The 17,776-nt window shown below is 44.4% G+C and overlaps 2 protein-coding genes across 8 annotated transcripts in view; one reads left to right on the forward strand and one right to left on the reverse strand.

Moving 5' to 3' along the window:
• Nucleotides 1–17,776, reverse strand: part of CCDC174 (coiled-coil domain containing 174) — a 336,009-nt gene that overhangs the window by 129,538 nt on the left and 188,695 nt on the right. The window lies entirely within an intron of this gene.
• GRIP2 (glutamate receptor interacting protein 2) overlaps nt 1–17,776 on the forward strand; it is a 258,051-nt gene that overhangs the window by 111,343 nt on the left and 128,932 nt on the right. For 2 of the 7 annotated variants that reach the window (XM_026794370.2, XM_026794372.2), the window contains exon 1: nt 10,824–11,092. The exons of 3 other annotated variants lie outside the window; for them this stretch is intronic. In XM_026794370.2, the coding sequence (XP_026650171.2) occupies nt 10,942–11,092 (151 nt within the window). In that variant the 5' untranslated portion in view covers nt 10,824–10,941. Of the gene's footprint in view, nt 1–10,816; nt 11,093–17,776 lie in introns of those variants that run through there. 2 more of the 7 variants (XM_026794373.2, XR_003380682.2) reach the window with 2 other exon arrangements.

The following is a 17,776-nucleotide window of genomic DNA, read 5'->3' on the forward strand; positions in this document are numbered from 1 at the left end:
TTGGTTGCAGGAGGGGAGTGAAGCTTCCATTTCATCTCCTCTCTCTCCCTGACCATGGTGAACTAAACTTCATTTTTTCAAATTGTTACAAGCTGCTTGACTTTTCTGCAGGATGAGCAAATCCATCACTTCTCCCACCAAAAGTGTCCTTCATGTGTTTTGAAGCAGTGGATGCCAAAGCAGCTCCTTTTGTTGAACCTGAATCTGGCCAGCCAACTGCCTGGAAGGCCTCACATTTTGAAAGAAAAATTGACCAGGGCTAGTAGCAAATGTTAGAAGATGCCTCAGCTTTTAAAAAGCAAAACAATTTGTTCCTTGCTGTATCAGCAGAGTTGTCCAAGTCACCTTTTGGGGAGTGGCAGTTTTTTGTGGCTGTGTAGTCCGTGTTTGTGTCACCTGTGGTGTCCATATGTACATGTATGAATGCTGTGCATGCCCTGGGGTCACTTTGGAGTCTATATCTGTGTTGCATTGGCTGCTGGAAGTGCCAGGTTTGCTCCTCTCAAGCTGCTTAGGAAGAGGAAGAAGGTGGGGATCTCTCCAATGAGTTTTGAGCAGTGCATTAGTGTCACCTCCGATAGCAGAAAGGGGTATCTGTGCCTCAGGGGCTTTTCTGCTGGTGTGCCCTACTGAAGTGATGGATAAATCCAGGGGCTGCACCTTCCTCAGTGACCAGCTAAATCTTCCCCTTACAATTGCCTGAAACACAACTTGTGGTAAGTTGCGTAAGCTGAGCAGTTGTGCTGCTGTTTGTGTTTATCCAAAAGTCACAAGAGGGGTTCTCTGCTTGAGTCCAATGTGAGGCAAAGGAGCAGGATCCAACATGTGTGGGCTTTTTTTTAAGGAAAAAGAAAAGAGGAAAAGCACAATGAACCCCATGTGGTCAACCCAAACAGTTTGCTGCCTTTTCTCCTGCACTGACTAATAATCCATTACAAGAAAAATGGATTACCTGCTGATGAACACACAGGGGTGGTACATGAAGGGAAGATGTTCTCTGGATCCAAGCAGCCAAACTGCTTCTAGCTGGAGCTCTATCTTCTGTAGCAGGTAGGTGCAGAAGCAACCTTTGTAGAAGTGAGGAGCCTCCTGTTCTACTCTTACTGAAGAAAAAAATAACAAACCCCTGCATTTCCAGACATGCCACGGCTTCAGGCTGGGGTACTCCTGATGAGGACAGAGAATTGTGTGGGTTTGCAGCATCAAGTTGTGGTGATGCTTTTGGAATTTGCTGTCCTGTTTCATTCCTTCTACAGAGCCTAGCTGTCATCCTGCCCTTATGTTAAAAAAACCCCAAAACCAACAAATCCAAAATGCCTTTGTTGTGTGTTTTTGATCTGCTCAGCTCTGAGGAAACCTTTCTGGTATCACCCACCTCAGGTATATAGCTACTTAGGTGTGGTTTGAAGGGGAGTATCACTTTTGTGCTTTATGTACTTGAAAGGAAGTTAAATAAATAGCTCCTTTACTCCTTTTAGTTTGTCTTGGACTCTTCACCCCTAAGAAATTGTGAAGCCAAGTGGAATAAGAAAAAGGCTGCATAGCAAGCAGTTTGCCCATGAAATGCATTTGTTTTTAATTGCCTCATTAAGTCAGGTTATGATGGATTATATGACCTTATCCAATGCAGTCTGACATAATGGGATGCTGTCAGAAGCTCTGGAATAACAGAGTGATATTCACTTGACTGGGGTTTTCTTGCTTGTGTTTTTCCCCGCGTTGATTGCTTGCAGTGGTTATACACATCAAGAATGTCTTGGCATGAGTAAAGGCAAGGTCATTAATGCTTTTTGTCATGATTACTTGATAAGCTTGTTGTTCCACAGGAATTAATGCCTTGCTGGTAGCACAGGAAGGAGGCGTGGGGCTGTCATGCTGGGCTGCAATGGGGAGGGTGTTGGGCTCACAGATTCCTCATGGTGCCTCCCAGGGCTCTGTCCATCAGCTGTGGTCAGGGCTTGCAGCCAGGGACAGCACAGCCATTCCCAGCAACTCTCAGAGCAATTTTCAGCTGAGGTATTTTAAATTATTTGGCTGGTGTTTAATAAACATGGCTTGAGGAGGCCCCTCTGTGTTGCACATCTGTTTTGGCGAAGGGCACAGCAAATGGAGGTGTTGTGTCCAAGGCAAAGAAAGGTGGCTTGGCAGCAGGAGCTGGCTTTGCTCCCTCCATGAGGGAACAGGAGCCCTCTCATTTCCTGGCCTGTGTTGGTGGCTTGTGTAACAGAGAGGTACAAGAACATCCTCCTCTTCCCATGATAGATGAGGTTTGTCGGTTTCAAACTGTTTACATAAGACTTTTAGCCACCAAAAAAGTAGAAGAAACAACTCCCACTCTCAGGTAAATGATTATGCTGCATTTGTTTTCTGAACCATCTAATAATAATATGAAAAAGCCATTTTGAATGCTATTCCTTTTGCAATTTCAATTTCTCCCTTGGAATCTCTCATCTGTTAAATTAGTTTTTGGATTCACCCCAAACTTATGAATATTTCTTTGTCCCTCTTCACTTATCTGTCTCTACTCCCCCATTCTCTTCCAGAATAATTTCCAGTGGATGAATTTTTTGGAAACAGTATTTCCATGCGTAGGTCTTATTCACCCAGCACATCTTTCTTTACATAACACTGTTTTTTTTTACATCCTGGATGGTTCTATTTAATTGCCAGGAGCTGGACTGTTGACTTGGATGAAGCCCCACTGTGTGTAAGAGCTCTTAAAAGCATTGATTAGGATGGCAGGTTTTGACAGCTGAGTCAGCCAGAAACCTTGAAATACACCATTTGGGATTGTTGGTTGGTGATAATGAGTCTCAACTGCCATGGACTTCTATTCTTTTTATCCAGAAGTTTAGAGCTTTCTCCTTCATTAGGACAAGGGCATTCTTCAGATGAAGCACCTCCTGTTTCCTGCAGTGGTCATTGCTTGGGTAGTTTTGATGGAAATAAGTGAGATTTGGGGCTTTTTTTGAGATACTGCATTTATTTGCTTATTTACATTAAAGTTCACTGAAAAACTGATTTCCATAATCATTCTTGAGGTTTGTGGGACAAACATGAATTCTAAATCAGAATACATCTGAACTTAAAAATTTTCCTAGGAAGTTGAAATTTTAGTGTATTCCTTATGAAAACACTGAAATATATTTCCAGGAGAGTAGATTGCTGTCTGGTATTTCTGTGGGAACTGAACTTGGCATTATTCTTGTCAGCTTCATTTGAGTTCCACAGGGGGAGGTGGCAGGAGAGTGAGAGAACTCACATCAAGTCAAATTTGCAGTTACTGGAGCTTGCAGCCTCTGCGGCTCCATGGATCCCTGTGCTTCCAGCCAGGAATGAAGTTGCAAGTGTCAGACAGGGCTGAGCAGGCTGCTTGGCCATTGTGGTGTGTGTTTGTAGCACCTGAAGACTGCATGGCCTTTTTGTTTGGCCTCCAGCCATTTGGTCCAGACACCTTGCACAGCCTGATATTCATCCATCCCTCCTCTCTTTTCCTGGTTGAACTTTTCCTGACAGACCCCTAAACTAGCTGTTTTCTGAGCATTATCTGTGTTGCGGCTCCTGGGGACATGAAAACCTTGGAGAAACACAGCAGAGCCAGCAGGTAGCAAGGCTCCCTGCATGTTCATGAAAATGGAGCTGCTTCTATCAGAGTTCTCTTAAAGCCTGTCAGTCCTTTGGAAAAGCACTCATTTAATCAGAAATCTCCTTTATTTCTGTTCCTCCTCTCTCTACTCATCCATTTTTTTGTTCTCATTCCCAAGCTTGTGTTTGTCTTTTCCTTTACTTCCAACCTGAACTTCTGGTATCAAGTTCTATTTTTGGGCTGCCAGCCCCTTGCAAGCAGCCAGATTTAGCATGTTTTGGAAAAATGCAAGCAACTTCTCTGGGGCAACAGAGGAAGAAGCCACAGAGATGAAGGCTAGTCCTGAAAGAATCCAGGGAGTTTTTACTGTCATGAAGTTCTTTAGCCAGAGCTCTTGTTTGTTTGGAGCTACTGTGCAGTGATTATTTTTCAATAAGAGCTTCAAATTCACCTGAGTGTATCTTAGTGATTACAGAACTGAACCTAAATGTCTGGGGAGAATATGCTAAACTTTGCTGCTGGTGACAGGCTTTAGTAATACCTGCTTCCACAAGCCTGTGGCTTTAGTCTGCCTCATTTGGGCTTCCTGCAAATTACACCCCCAAGGAGCTTAGGGGACTGAAATAATCTGTACTGACAGAATGTGGTATGGAAATGTCCCTCCTTAACTATTTTGCTGCATGACTTCAGTGTGGAAACAAAGCAAGATTGATGGTATAGAGCAAGTGGAAATCACACTGATGTTTAGGCTTGATCTGGGTTAAGCACTGGAGAAAGAAATAAATGACAGAGGGAACATGGGTCCAGAAGTGTCATTCCTTTTGTTTATTAACTGTCTAAGGTGCTGGTGAGGGAACTCAGCACTGTGTGCCAGAAGCACCATTGTGAATTGCTTTGCTTGGCAGTGCCATCTTTTCAGAGCACTTTGTTTCAATTCCCTCAGAACCTCAGTGGGAGAGCAGAGTCTCTGAACAGCTGTAATGACTCCATGACTTCACTTCCAAATGGCGTCTCCTGAGGACATTAAGAAGGTGGTGAGATTTTGGAGAAGCAGTGAGCTGGCTGCTTCTCACTGGCTATGGCAGCTTCAAGGGTCAGCAGACCCTGCAATTAACAGGGAGCAATGAGCCAGCCAGGATGCTCTGGCACTTGAGCTGAGATCCTGGGTGGAAGCTAAGGGAAGGGGAGGAAGGCAGTGAGAAACTTGGGGACGGCATTTTTCTTGCAGCTCTCCTCAAGGCTGACTCCTGGCCATAGGACCCCTTCATTTGAAAGAGAATGACATTGTTTTTCCTCCTAAATAAGCTCAGATCCTTGTATTATAGCCCTGATAACTCTGTCATCTGATTGCTTGAATGTATTTGAGTTTTCAGAGCAACTCGATGCTGCATGTGCTTGTAGCCCTGTTTTTAGCTGGGTGCTTGAGGCCAAAGTCCTGCTGATTTCAAGGGGTTGGCTTGGCACCATGTGGTGTCGTCCATCATCTTGTACAGTCCTGAACAATGCCATTCACTTCTCCTAGTGGTAAATCATGGATCCCCTACCAAGAAAAGGAAGGGTGTTTTGGGGCCAGTTGGCAGCTCTGAGGTCTCTCCATGATCTGGCCAGAGGTCCTTGCAGCCTCAGCTATTGTCTGTTTGCAGCAGGCTGCCTGTGCCTCCTTTTCTTGATTGCAGCAAGACAGCCAGGCCTCTTTCAACTGCAATGATTGCAAGTAGGCTTTGGGAAGCTGATTATTCACAGTCATACCCGACTCTGCTTTCTGATCTGGAAAATAATACCAACATTTGTCAGTGTGAATCCCTTGTGAGGCACTAAGCTCAGAGCCCCTCAGTGAGTCTGTTTGCCTGCAGAACAGGTACATTTTTGGAGGTGGGAGAGCAAACTGTGCCCACCTCATCCCACTGAAACCTCTTGCACTGTCAGTGCATCTTTGGTTTGCTTCAGAGTAAATATCTTCCTAGTTCTGAGCTGCAGAATCCTCCTCCTCCATTGGAACTACCCACTGAAGACATATTACAGTTATGTTACAGTGAAAATACTATGGCCACTGTCAAGCACTGAAATTTATTTATGAGGTTGGTATGGATTTTGTTCTCTCTACAGCAATTACAGCTATTTATAATTTCACAGGTATTTTTGGACAGCTAGTGTTTTCCAGCCCTAGAAAAAATAAACAAAAAGGCAAATATGCACCTGATGCTTTAAAATTGGGAAGATTTTAAAAACCATCTGAGCCTTTTTTCTTTGACAGTTTTAATTCTGAGACCACATTTCCTTGAAATAAGCATTAGCTTAGTATGGGTGGTTGGAAGTAGCTGGGTAAATCCTTAATTGCTCTGCCAGGCCTGTGCTCTTTCATTTTTTGAAGATTTTGAAATCCCCAACTTTAATTTCTGTAGCTGCAGTTAAGCTGGTAAGATGCTGCACACAGGTGGCAAAACTCCAACACTATCCTCTTTCTCTTTTGCCTTATTTATTGTCATGTTTATTATTTTGTAGTAAAGCCAAAAGCCCAAACTAATTCACTTGAGATGCAGCAGTTGCAAGACACTAAGCTGTTGTCTTCTCAAAAGCTTCTCGTGGTCTTTGAAACAGCTGGAAAATAGTGAAGGGAATGAAATATCGGGGCATCAGGAGAAACTTGCAGAGGGGGTCAGTGCCACTGATTGGTGTTAAAGCAGGTGAAGACTTCCTGACATAAAGCCTACCAGCAGTGCTGCATGGTGTGAGTAATAACTGCAGCATGCTGGGCTGTCTCCAGCCTCACAGAAACTCAGAGTTATGCACCAAGTGAAGCAGAATGCGGTAGGGAAGGATCAGGTAAGGGCTCACCTGTGAAATTGTAGTTGAGGCAGGATGCAGATCCTTGTTTGGAGGCATTTGCTAAGGGTGGAACAAGGATGTGGAGTGTCTGTGGTGTCTCTGTGCTGCAGCAGTCCCCTGTGCTCCTGTGATTCCCTGGAACCATGTTGCAGCAGGTGGGGATGGCCTTGAGAGCCAGTGCCAAGCACCAGCTCTGGAGAGCAATGCCTGAGGGCAGTTTTGCCTTCAGTTTTGCCTGAGGGCTGCCTACCAAAGCAGGACCACAGGTTGGGTCTACTTGAATCTCTCAGGTCTGTCAGCTGTGGCTTCGGTGGCCTGGCAGAGGCAAATAGGGCTGTGCTTTTGCATGCCTTGCTCCCTGGGGTCTTCCTGCTGAAACCCTTTAGTTTTTGTGGCAGATGCACGATATGCATGCTTTATAAAAATTCCAGGCAATTGTATTGGCTTCCTCCTGTTTGAAATCACTTGGCATGTCCCAGTGCTGAGAAATGCTGAATAGTGCTGCTGGTTAGGGAGCGGGCTCTTCCCTCTTCCACGGGGCACAGAATGGCTCTGCAGTCAGGGTGGGATTAGACAGGAACAGAAGAGGAGGAGGATGGCCCAGGATGAAGGGCAGCAGGAGGCTGCTCTCAGTCCTGTTGGGAAGAGGCAGCTGCCTCATATAATGACCCTTGTGCTAATGCTGTTCCCTATCATTTAACACAAAAATAAAACTGCTAAATTGAGACCGATCTGAAACATGCGTGGTTTGCTTTGCAAGGCATTTAATAGCAACTATACTTTAACTGTAGGACTCTGATTGGAAAAGGAGGGACAAGTAAATAGTTTACATTAGCTTAGCAATATTATTGTTATTGTTGAACCTTCCTAAATTCTACCCAAATCGTGGCTCAAATCAAACAGCTTCAGATAATTTGTGAGAAGCAATAGGTGAAACTACGTGGGAGTAGGACATGAAAGGAGTGTATGATTACCTGAATGGAAACCAAAGTGTTCCCAGTACTCACAGTAGTTAGTGAGATGCTTTGAAGGTTTTTTCACCTCTTAAATCCTCAGTGCTTTGAGGCAGCGATTTTGGCCTTCAAATGACTACAGCAACTTGCTGCCCTGACAGTGGAATAAATTTTGAAAGCAGTGTGAGTGCAATCTACAGGATTAACAGCCAGGCCATAAAGCAGAAATCTTTACAAAACAAAGAGAGATCTTGTGATGACTTAATCATGAAAAAGTAGCCTTACAAGACCTGGGTGGTTCATAATGGCTTGCTGCCTTTTGTACTGGCAGGTGGGAAAATGCAGAATGGGGTGAGTGCATTCCCCCTGCAGTCACAGGGGACATGCAGGTTGTATCTCTGGTCCCTGAGAGCCCATCTCAGCAAAATCCTTTGCATTGCTCCATGCTGTCTTGCTTTCCTGCTGCTCACTGTATTGCTGGAGCTCTGTAAAATATTAATGAGATGAGAAGGATTTTGCCCTCAGATGACCCTTTATAGCATTGCTTGCTGGACTGAGTCTGGGCTACAGTACAGTCCCAATCCATGTGTTTTGTTTTTATAGAAGTGGTAGTGATGACTCGGTATGGATGACAACTAGAATTGGTAATGTCAGTTCTAACTAATGACACTGAAGACCAATGAAGTGAATCTTAGATTGGTTTTGTATTATTAGTCTCGTTATTAATTATGGAGACATGACAGCAGCATTAGTGCTAGTATTAACCATCAAAATAAAACAGAATTGTACTCATAAATCTCACTGATTAGGAGTACATGAAGGATTACAGCCATTCTCCAAAGGAAAAGAGAGGAAAAGGAGTGAGTCAGGAGTAGGAGTGAGATGGAGGTGGAAGAAAATTTAGGGAGGGATAGCAATATGCTCAAGATGGTTCAAAGAAGGAGCCTCAGCAAAGGGGACTAGGGCTAAAGTCTGCAGCTGCCTGGGTGGACAAGGTTGGATTTTCCTACATTTTAGCAGGAAATATGGACCCCATTGCCCTTGAGCCTGGCTACCTGTCTAGTGCTTCCCACTTCCCTTTGGGACTCTGCTGCTGGCTTGGCATCCAATCTGGAATCCACTGCAAAGGGTTTCTCTACTGTGTGAGGCTGGGCCCATCCTGGACCCAGGATGCTTGTGGGAGCCTTAATGCCTGAGAAGAGCAGGCAGATCTCAAATGGTGGAGACCAGTGCAAACTGGGACAAGCTCTTGCCAGGAGCGGCTCTGATTTGGATGCTGCCTGTGGAAAGGAGGAAAGGAAAGCAGGAACATCCCTGCAGCCCTGGAGGGGAGGCAGGAAGATCCCTGCTCAGCAGAAGAGCTGCCTTTGCTCCTGCCTAGTGAGCCAAGCCTGACAGTGGTAAAGTGCTGAGAGAAGGGAGAGCAAATTATCTCCTGCCCTGGAGAAAGGTGGCAGGAAGAGAATTATGCCTCAGAGTGATGCATGGGAACAGCACAATTTCCTGGGGTGGTGCAATTTGCATGGTGCTGCTTTTCTGGAGACATGACTCATTAAAATATGGGCTTTAATGAGCTGAAAGCATCCACCAGATCTGCACTTGAGGTCTGCTGGTGGCACTACTGATGTGGCCATGTCTGGGTGCTGAGAGTTCAGGCCTCCAAAGGTTACCCAAGGTTGGCAATGGCTGTGGTTGATGACCATGCTCTGCCCTGTGCTGGCCTTTGCAGGGTGAGGGCTGCATCTTGCTCAGTGGTGAGAGTGATGCCTCTATTTATAATGCCTTAAATTAAGTGCATGGTAATTTAATTTGTACATCCATTAATACAATCTACTGCAGGGTTTGTACTTAATTATATCGCACTAAATGGAGTTTTAGGTACATTAACAGGCTCTCAGTCCTGCTACCAGGCACAGCCATGTCCAATCCCTACACATGGTTGCTTGGAGGTCTGTTCTATTCCCCTAACCCCACTGGCCTGGTTGGGAAGGGTCCTTCCAGGCTGGCAGTCACTGCCCAAAAATCATCATTCCTCCCTGAAATGGCCAGGAGGCAATCATGATATTTCTTTGGCATCAGTGTGGGAGATAGCATGGTATTGACTCTGCAGGGCAGAGTCAAAGGGGAAATTTTGGGCCAGGAACTGCCTTGGTTCCCAAAATTTTCCAAGGTAAGCTCTTCCTTCAGCCAAATAACTTTGTAGTTTGTCTGAGGATTGATCTGACTATAGAGAACTGATAATCTGCTTCTGCTATTGATTCTTTCGGGTATAAATGGATTAATAAACATCTGTCTTAGGTCATGTCTCATGGGCATGTTTAAATCTGAGAAGCCAGCAGTAAAGGTGTGTGTTTGTCACAGAATCGTAGAATGGTTTGAGTTGGAAGGGACCTGAAAGATCATCTAGTCCTGACCCACCCTGGCATGGGCAGGGATGCCACCTGCTCTATTGGGTTGTTTAGGGCCTCACTCATCCTGTCACCCACCTGACTCCCAGGCTGACATTCCCAAGCACACTGGGTTGTTTTCCACTTGGCCTCCTGACTCTCAAAACTGTCGTTTACGAACAAAATGAGTCTTTCAAAGGGAATGCTCTTACTGCTCATCTATGCCTTGGTTTGCAGTGCAAGGGCCTCTGAACTCTTTCTCTTTGGAGATTGCCATGGACATGAGTTTCCCACACAGGGCTCTTGCCGCCTTCTCAGTGGTTTGATGGTGTCTGAGAGCAGCTATGGCCCTGGGTGGACATTAGGCTGCATGTTGTTTTCCATCAAAGTCTTCCCAAAAGTACCAGGGTCGTGTAGAAATGTTTAAGGACTTTAAATTATTTGAAAACTTTAGAGAGTCTAAGCTTTTGAAACAGGAAGAGAAGCTGTTTTCAGGGATGCATTCATTGGTTCTGCTAAAAATGTCTTGACTAGCTACTTCACCTTGCATTGCCTCAGTGTTTGCAGGAAACTGGAAAAATTACTTACTTTCTCACCAGCATCTTTGGACAAAGACAAGTGCTGAAAGGTGAGCAATTGTGTGAGCACAGGAAAGTCAAGGTTTTTTCCTCCAAGCTTGCAGAGTTATTTAGCATTTCTCATAGATGCAGATATTATTTGCTGTCTGAGTTAGCTATTTCTAGTCTTTGAAAAGAAGCCAGAATTCTTTAAGAGTCACTGCTTTTTCTGAGCTGATGCTGGCTCTTTTGCCTGAGGAGTATTTGAAATCTGCCAGAATGCATGTATTGTCAAAAACAGAAATTGAAAACTCTATACAGGATCTGCTGCCCCTGTGAGTTATGTGCTTTCCCAAGTCATCAGGGAGAAGAAATGCCTGCTCTTGTTGTCTGTGAGAGCTGAGGATGGACAGAGGCAAAAGAAATCCCTCTCCCTCCTCCCCCCTCTCCCATCACCACCCAAAACTCTCTCCTTGGGTGGAAAGAAGCTTTTGAGACACACACACACATACACACAAGCGCTTTCCCAGTGACCTGCCTGCTTCTAGCTGTCCCTCCTTCCTTGGGAGCTGGAGCTGCTGAGACACTGGAGTCAGGGAGATCCCGTCCCCTCTCTGCAGCCTTGAGACCAAATGAATAAAGTGAACAAGGTTTTGAAGATCCTTAAGAAGTCATCGAGGAGAAGGAAGAGATGGAGAGAGGAGCTGAGGGTGGAGGAGGAAGGGGAGAGCCAGGAACTCTGTGACCCAGGTGGTTTGTGCCACCTGCACCTCTGTACTGCTGGTAAGGAAACAGGAACATTCCTGCTCACCTTGGGACAATGTGCCTGTTTGAGATCCATTGCTTGTGTGTGGCAGGAGAGCTTCCTGCAGCCAGACACTGCTGTTCTGCTCTTTGTGAAAAATATTGGTGGGAGAAGTGGTAAAGGCAGGGAACTGGAACTCCTGGGTTTCCTTTTATAAACCTTCCCTTCCTTGTGTGGGTGGCATTTTGCACATTTGTGAAGGGGAGAGGGAAGGGAATATGTTCTTTCTGGAAGAATGGTGCTCTTGGAAACGTAGGGAGAATGTGTAGCTCATTCAGATTTTGTTTGATATATGTGGTTGCATTTTGAGATTTTTAAGGCAGAATGTTTATTCTGTATATTTATGCAACTGAAAAGCAATGGGAAATGGATGAATTTAGGTTGCTGTTTTTCTAAGGGATGTTTTTGTCCACCAAAGTTGGTCTGAACCCAGGTCCATTATATCCACTCTTGCCTTCCAAGCAAACAATGCTGTGGCTGTAATATCATTGGAAATGATTCTGTATTTAGTCTGTCTATAAAACAGCAAAACAGAAGATGCCAAGAACCTGAAAAAGGGTCATTTAGGGCATTCACTGGCATGTCCCCAGCACGTTTGAACTTTCTGCTGGGAGCTGTGACCCGGCAGAGGAAAATGTCTAGGTCTGTGCACTTGATCAGGCTCAGCTTCCTTCCCTTTGCATTGCCAGTGTCCAAGGGATATAAAGCCCTTATGAAACCCCACTTAGTAGGAAGCCACACTCAGGTTCAATGTAGGTCAGTGCTCTTGCTGCTGTCACAGTTGGTAGTTTGTCTGCAATAGTATTGTTGCACCTTTTGTACATTTTACAGACTCACTCTTTTTCTTTCTCACGCATCTAATTCTGTTGAGCTGCTTTTGTGACCGTGTCCTGGAGCACCCAATGGCCCTGTTCTTGCAGGATCTTGGATGGCTTCATTTACAGCTGGAGACCTGGGGCACAGAGAGGTTACTGGACTTGCCCAGGGTTACACAGACTGGGGCAGGGGTGGGCACTGCCCTCTGAGCTTCAGACGTGAGAGAGTGTCATGGTGAGCAACACTGCTGACTGTCCTGCTCTTGGCTTCAGCTTCCAATTGTCCAGACTTTTGCTTCTCTTACCTTCTTTGGTAGTTCAAGAGTCTGATTGTTTCTGCCACCATTTTTTCCAGTGAATATAGTAAAACAATTTTGCTTAAAATTTTTATTATGTTTCTTACCTTATCTTTAGTAAGAAACGGCTCAACAGATAAGAAAGGAAATTAAAACCTGAACGTATTCAGGTATTAGAATGTGAGGAGGCAGCAGAAAACATTAACCAGTTTTGACAGTTTCACAGTCTATTTCTATTGGTGACCCTGTGTGTATTTTACTTCATCTTTTTAATAGGAAGTTGTCACGGAGAAGGTTCACCCCCAGCCCTCAGCTTCTTATGCTGGGAATGTGGTCCCATCATGGCTGAGTTTTATATTCAGTCCACTTCCTTCTTACTATCTCATCTAGCGAGCTCCAAGGTGTTGACCTGAGAGATGGAATGCTTTGGCTATTTTTTATTTATTTGTTATGTCTTTTGATAAAAAGAATTACACAAACCTTTCGAACCTGTAGTTAATGCCAAGCTGTGTGGGCAATAGTAGTTAGATAGCCTGAGTCCATCTCAGCTGGGTGTACACTGCGGACTCGCTAAGCCATGGATTCAGGCTATTTAGCAGGGAAAGGAGAAGAACTGGGGCTTCTTGACTCAAAACATCACAAACTCATGTGATGAATTCTCTGGAGAGTCTGTTCCTCGCTGTTGACTGCAAGGGAAGTAAAATTGAAGGCTAAGATTTCACTTGTGGGGTGACTAATATATGGCTTGTAGGGGTTTTGGGACATGAATGTGTGACTGTCTAAGAACCTTTTGGCTTTATTGCCTGGAAATGCTTTAGGTGAAGAGTCCCTCTTTCACAGTCTTTGCTACTCTGCAACAATTTGTAAGCCTGAGGCTTTTAAGAAGCTCAACTGATGGCTTTTCTTTTTCCTAAATGCAAGATGAGTAGTGGGTTAATGCACTTCTGCCATCTAGGCTACAGTGATAGAGATGGATTGACAGAAAAAAAGAGAAAAGCATGAGTTAAGGCAAATGGGGAGAAAAATACTGCATTCCTGCAGTTGGGTTCTGTGCTGGCAGTTATTCCAGCCAGTTATATCTCCACAATAAAATGTAAATGAATGCAATCATTTCTTTTGGAGCCTGGAGGCCTAGTGGTATGAAAAGATAAGCGAGCATTTCCCATTGTTTATTTGGTGGGGGTGGCTCTTCTGTGCCTGCTGCTGGCTCTCTGATACCTTGGCAGCATCTAAATGTTGCCTTTATTATTAAAAACACATATAGGGAGTCTAATATCTGAAACGGATTAGAGTGGTGTTTACAGAAGCGTCAGCCAGCCCCCACTCCCTGCAGGCTCTCAGCATTTGTGTTCCTTCTGCAGGAGCAGTGCAGAGCAGTGGGGCTGCCAGCAGCTGGCTGAGGACTGGGAGCAGCAGAGGAACAAGGCAGGGAGTGACGGGTGTGTAACGTGTGTGGCTGTCACTGGTCAGAGGGACCAGCAGCAGGGACTGGGAGTCTCCAGTGAGCTGCTTCTCTGAGACTGAGGAGGGGGAACAGAGGCAGGGTGGAGAACAATGGGACATGACAGTGGCATTGGGATAATCTCTGATCCTATTTAGGCATATTTAATTGGCCTGTCAGTTTTTCACATCTCATGCATTTTCATAAGGATTTTTCTTTGCCTCTTATTTTATCTTCTCATAGCTCCTTGGATTTCCCTGCGGACAATCTCTCTGGATTTCTTTGTTTTGTGTTCCCCCTTTCCCATTGCAAAGCAGCACTGAGTTGCCTGGCTTTGTGGTGTCTAAGCAGAAAAAATAGATTCAGCAAAGGAGCTGTTTGGGAAAGCCTCGTGTTATTCTCAAGAGAGAAATTTGGTAAGGGAGGGGTGATTGTTAGTGACCTAAACGTTTGTGCCATCTATCACAGCTCTTTTTGCAATGTTCTAAGGCTCTGAATATAAACCTACATCCCAATCATATATAATGTTAAGGGGAACTAATATTTTTTTCCTCTCTGGTCCCTCTGAAAGCTAAGATACATTTATTCTTCTGATTTTTCACCCAGTATTGGCTAGCTTAAAATACAGAGCTGCTGAACTGTTGGGTTATATAAATTAATTCAGAGAGATGTTGCTCAGCCTTTCATATCATCTCTGTTATACTCCTACCCTTCCATTCCTAAGTGATGCCAGACCTAGTTGCTTCATCCTCCCACAAGAAATCCCCCAGGCACATGATTAAAACCAAGCCATCCTTGTAAAGTTACTGGTCGAGCTTGCCAGAATTGCTGGTGTATTTCTTGTGGCTTTGAAGTTCAAAAGTACTGGGGCTTGGAGGGACATGAAGACCCACAGAGGGGCAGCCCTGGCAGGGAAAGATCAGAAATTGCAGTGATCTCTGATGGGCTGCTCTCAGAGCTGGTCTTGTCCTGCCTGATCCCTGGGAAGACAAACATCTTCAAAGAGGTGCATTTCAGAGTGATTCCCCTTCAGAGGGGGGCTGCACCAACAAGAGTCCAGAAGTGCACGGCCAGGCTGTCCAAAGGGTTTGTGTGCTTTGGGAAATCAAGGGGCAAAACTCATGAGAAGGATATCCCAGACCCTCAGCAAGGGAGAAGATGGGAAGAGCTGCAGGAGGTGGTGGAGTCCAGGAATGGGTGTCTCCTACTTTGGAAGAGACCCTGTACCATAAAATCATGTGTCCCATCAGTAGGGTGGTTTTCACAAGGCTTTTATGAATTTTGTGATGACAGCTTGGTTTGAGGCAATTTATTGTCCTGCAGGGCTGTCTTCTCTGTTTATATCTGGTGGGTCTTATTGTACAGCAGTAAATCATTGCAAAGCTGATAGTTTAGTTTCCAGCCATAAATTCAAATGCTGGTAAAAGAGATTTGTGTATTCCTATGCCTCTGTTCTTTGAATGTGACTGTTCATAGAGCTCTATATGCCCCTAGATATGAGAGTGATATTTGGTAAAAGCAGTGATGACTTAAATAGTGTGAGAAACCTCTAAATAAATTTTTATATAGGTTTACAAGAGGTGGAGTGATTTGGACAAGACTCTACTGCAGGGAAGGTAGAGAAACAGGAAAGGTAAAGAGATCCTTTTGGCAGAGCATTGGCACAAGGCTGGGTCTATGTGTGCTGCACTATTTGGTCAAGATTGTGGTCTGGGGATGGTTTTGGAGCACTGGAAGCAGCAGTCAAGCAGCTGAGGTTAAACCTCTGGAGGCCCTGGCACAGCACTGAGAGCTGGCACCAAGTGCCCTGCTAATGAGGGCAGCATTGTTACTGGTAGAATGGAGAAAACCTGGAGTGGGAATTAATGTGTGGCTCTGAAGAAGTCAGGGTTAATAGCATCGAGGCTGGGATATTTGTAGATAAAGGCAAAGGATCCCAAGGAAGCCACAGGCTGAAGACCCTGATAATCCTCCCTCCTCAAGTGCCCTGCAGTGGTGAGTGAACTGTAAATGAAGCAGTTATTAGCAGCTCTGCTCATATCACAAGATATAAACTGGTCTGTTGAGCAAGAAAGAGTTGCCCTTTTTTAACCTTTCAAAGTGATTTCCCTTGTGGGGCCCAGCAGAAGGAGAAAGCTGTGCTTCCTGACTGGTCAGGTGCCCTTTCAAAGCCCCAGCAGCCCTGCTCTCCCTCTTTGCTGAGGGCTTTGTGGAGCTGCATTATTTATGGCTCCTCCTGGGCACCCCACCGCAGTGCCCACGGAAAGGGAATTGCTGGCATTCACTGGAGATTCAGAGGGGACTAAAAGCTCACAAATGGTTATGGCCTCTCTTAACTTCCAGCAAAGACAATTGTACAGAGAAAGCTTTTGATCAAACAGATTCAGTCCATTGTAGCCAAACATAAATTTTGCTGAGAAAATATTCTCTTTCAACATTTTCAGCAATTAAACCGTTCTACATTTGGATTGTTTGGTGCTAGAAATTAATTAGTTGATAATATTCTCTTTAGAATGAAGACAAATGTTTTTATGTCTTTGCTGAAGGCTAATATTTGCAAAAAGAAAAAGAAAAGTATATGAGTTCCTAAAATCTCTTTAATCTTGTTCTGATAAATATACTTTCTTACTGTTACGTGTTCTTTGAATTTCTGTGTGCCTCTTTCTCACATTTCATATAATGGCAAGCACTACAGAGGGGGTAAACAAGAGTTGCAGGTTTCAGCTTTCAGAGGATTGGATGATTAGATTCAATCCAGTCCTTCCATCTTGGGATCAACTGTAATAAACACCGAGGAAATGAGTGAAAATGTTTGATGAGACAGACCTTTTTCTTCTTCAAGACCAAGTACATGAATGCTGAAATGATTAGAGGTGGCATCCACACCTTGCTTGCTTATAAAGTAGTTGCAGAAGCTGTGTAGTTCAGTCTTTTTTGCAGCCAGATCTTGAATTTGTCTGTGGTTGAGACAAGCACAGGTGAGCCTGGAGGCCAATAGCTGGAATTTCTAGGGAAGCAGAGACACATATTGAATTAGCTTCTCAAAATACTCTGCAGCACTTGCTTTGGCAGGTTTTCTGCTGTTGAAAAATAAATAGGCAAAACCAGGCAGCAAAAGAGTTTTGGAAAAATCCAGACACCATCTTTCCTCTGATTCATCTGAAATCCCACCTCTAGCGTGCATCAACACTGACTTTGGAGCAAAGTGTTTTCACCTCATTCACCTGATGATGGGACCAACCCATTAATAAGGAAATGCAAATAGAGAATGAGAGTTTCAGTCTCCCTGACTATAAAATGCAGGTTTGACATTGCCTTATATTTTATATTGCTGTCTAAAAGCATAGACTGAATCACAGCCTCTGTGAAGGGCTAAGTTTGGCATTGCTGATTAGTGAAATCAGTTTGGCAATTCTGGGATGAGGGAAATGTAGGCTATTGGAGTAGGGAAATACTTCAGAAATGGGGATCATAAATTAAGTCTGAAGACAATAGATGTGGGAGATGGAGTTCCTAAAGTCTTTCTTGGATGTCAAAAATAAATTTTTCACTTAGTAGGAAGTATGAAATTGCTGCTAAGTGCATTTCAAAATATCAGCTGTTAGCCAGATTCAATCCATTATTAATTATGCCATCATGGTGATAATTGTTACAATTTAGACACTTCCCAATCAAATCTCTAGTTAATTAACTCTGCAGTCAGTTCTTGGAAAAGTGAGCATTGGGTCACCTCTGTGATGGTGCAGCTCTGGGTCTGATAAAAATGGGGCTGGTAAATCTACACCTACTATCAAATGGGGAGGGAAATTCAAGCCTGGTGTGGACAGAAAAATACTTAAATGAGGAAAAATTAATTATGAATTTTCACATGGGTATATGGATTTACTCAGGGCTGGGCTCAGTTACCTACTCTGCTGTTGGCTTCCTGTCTAGTGGCTAGGCCACTGATGGGAAAATTTTCTGCCAGAGTAAATGGGTACAGCTGTTTTGCAGATGAAATAATAATGCCAGTTATGTGTGGCAGTGGATTTGGTAATGAGATTTGATGGTGGACAAGGATAATTCAGCTTGATGTCCTGTGAAAACACAAGCCAAATCCTTCAGCCATGT

Source organism: Zonotrichia albicollis, chromosome 12 (genome assembly GCF_047830755.1).
Source record: "Zonotrichia albicollis isolate bZonAlb1 chromosome 12, bZonAlb1.hap1, whole genome shotgun sequence".
Classification (NCBI taxonomy): domain Eukaryota; kingdom Metazoa; phylum Chordata; class Aves; order Passeriformes; family Passerellidae; genus Zonotrichia; species Zonotrichia albicollis.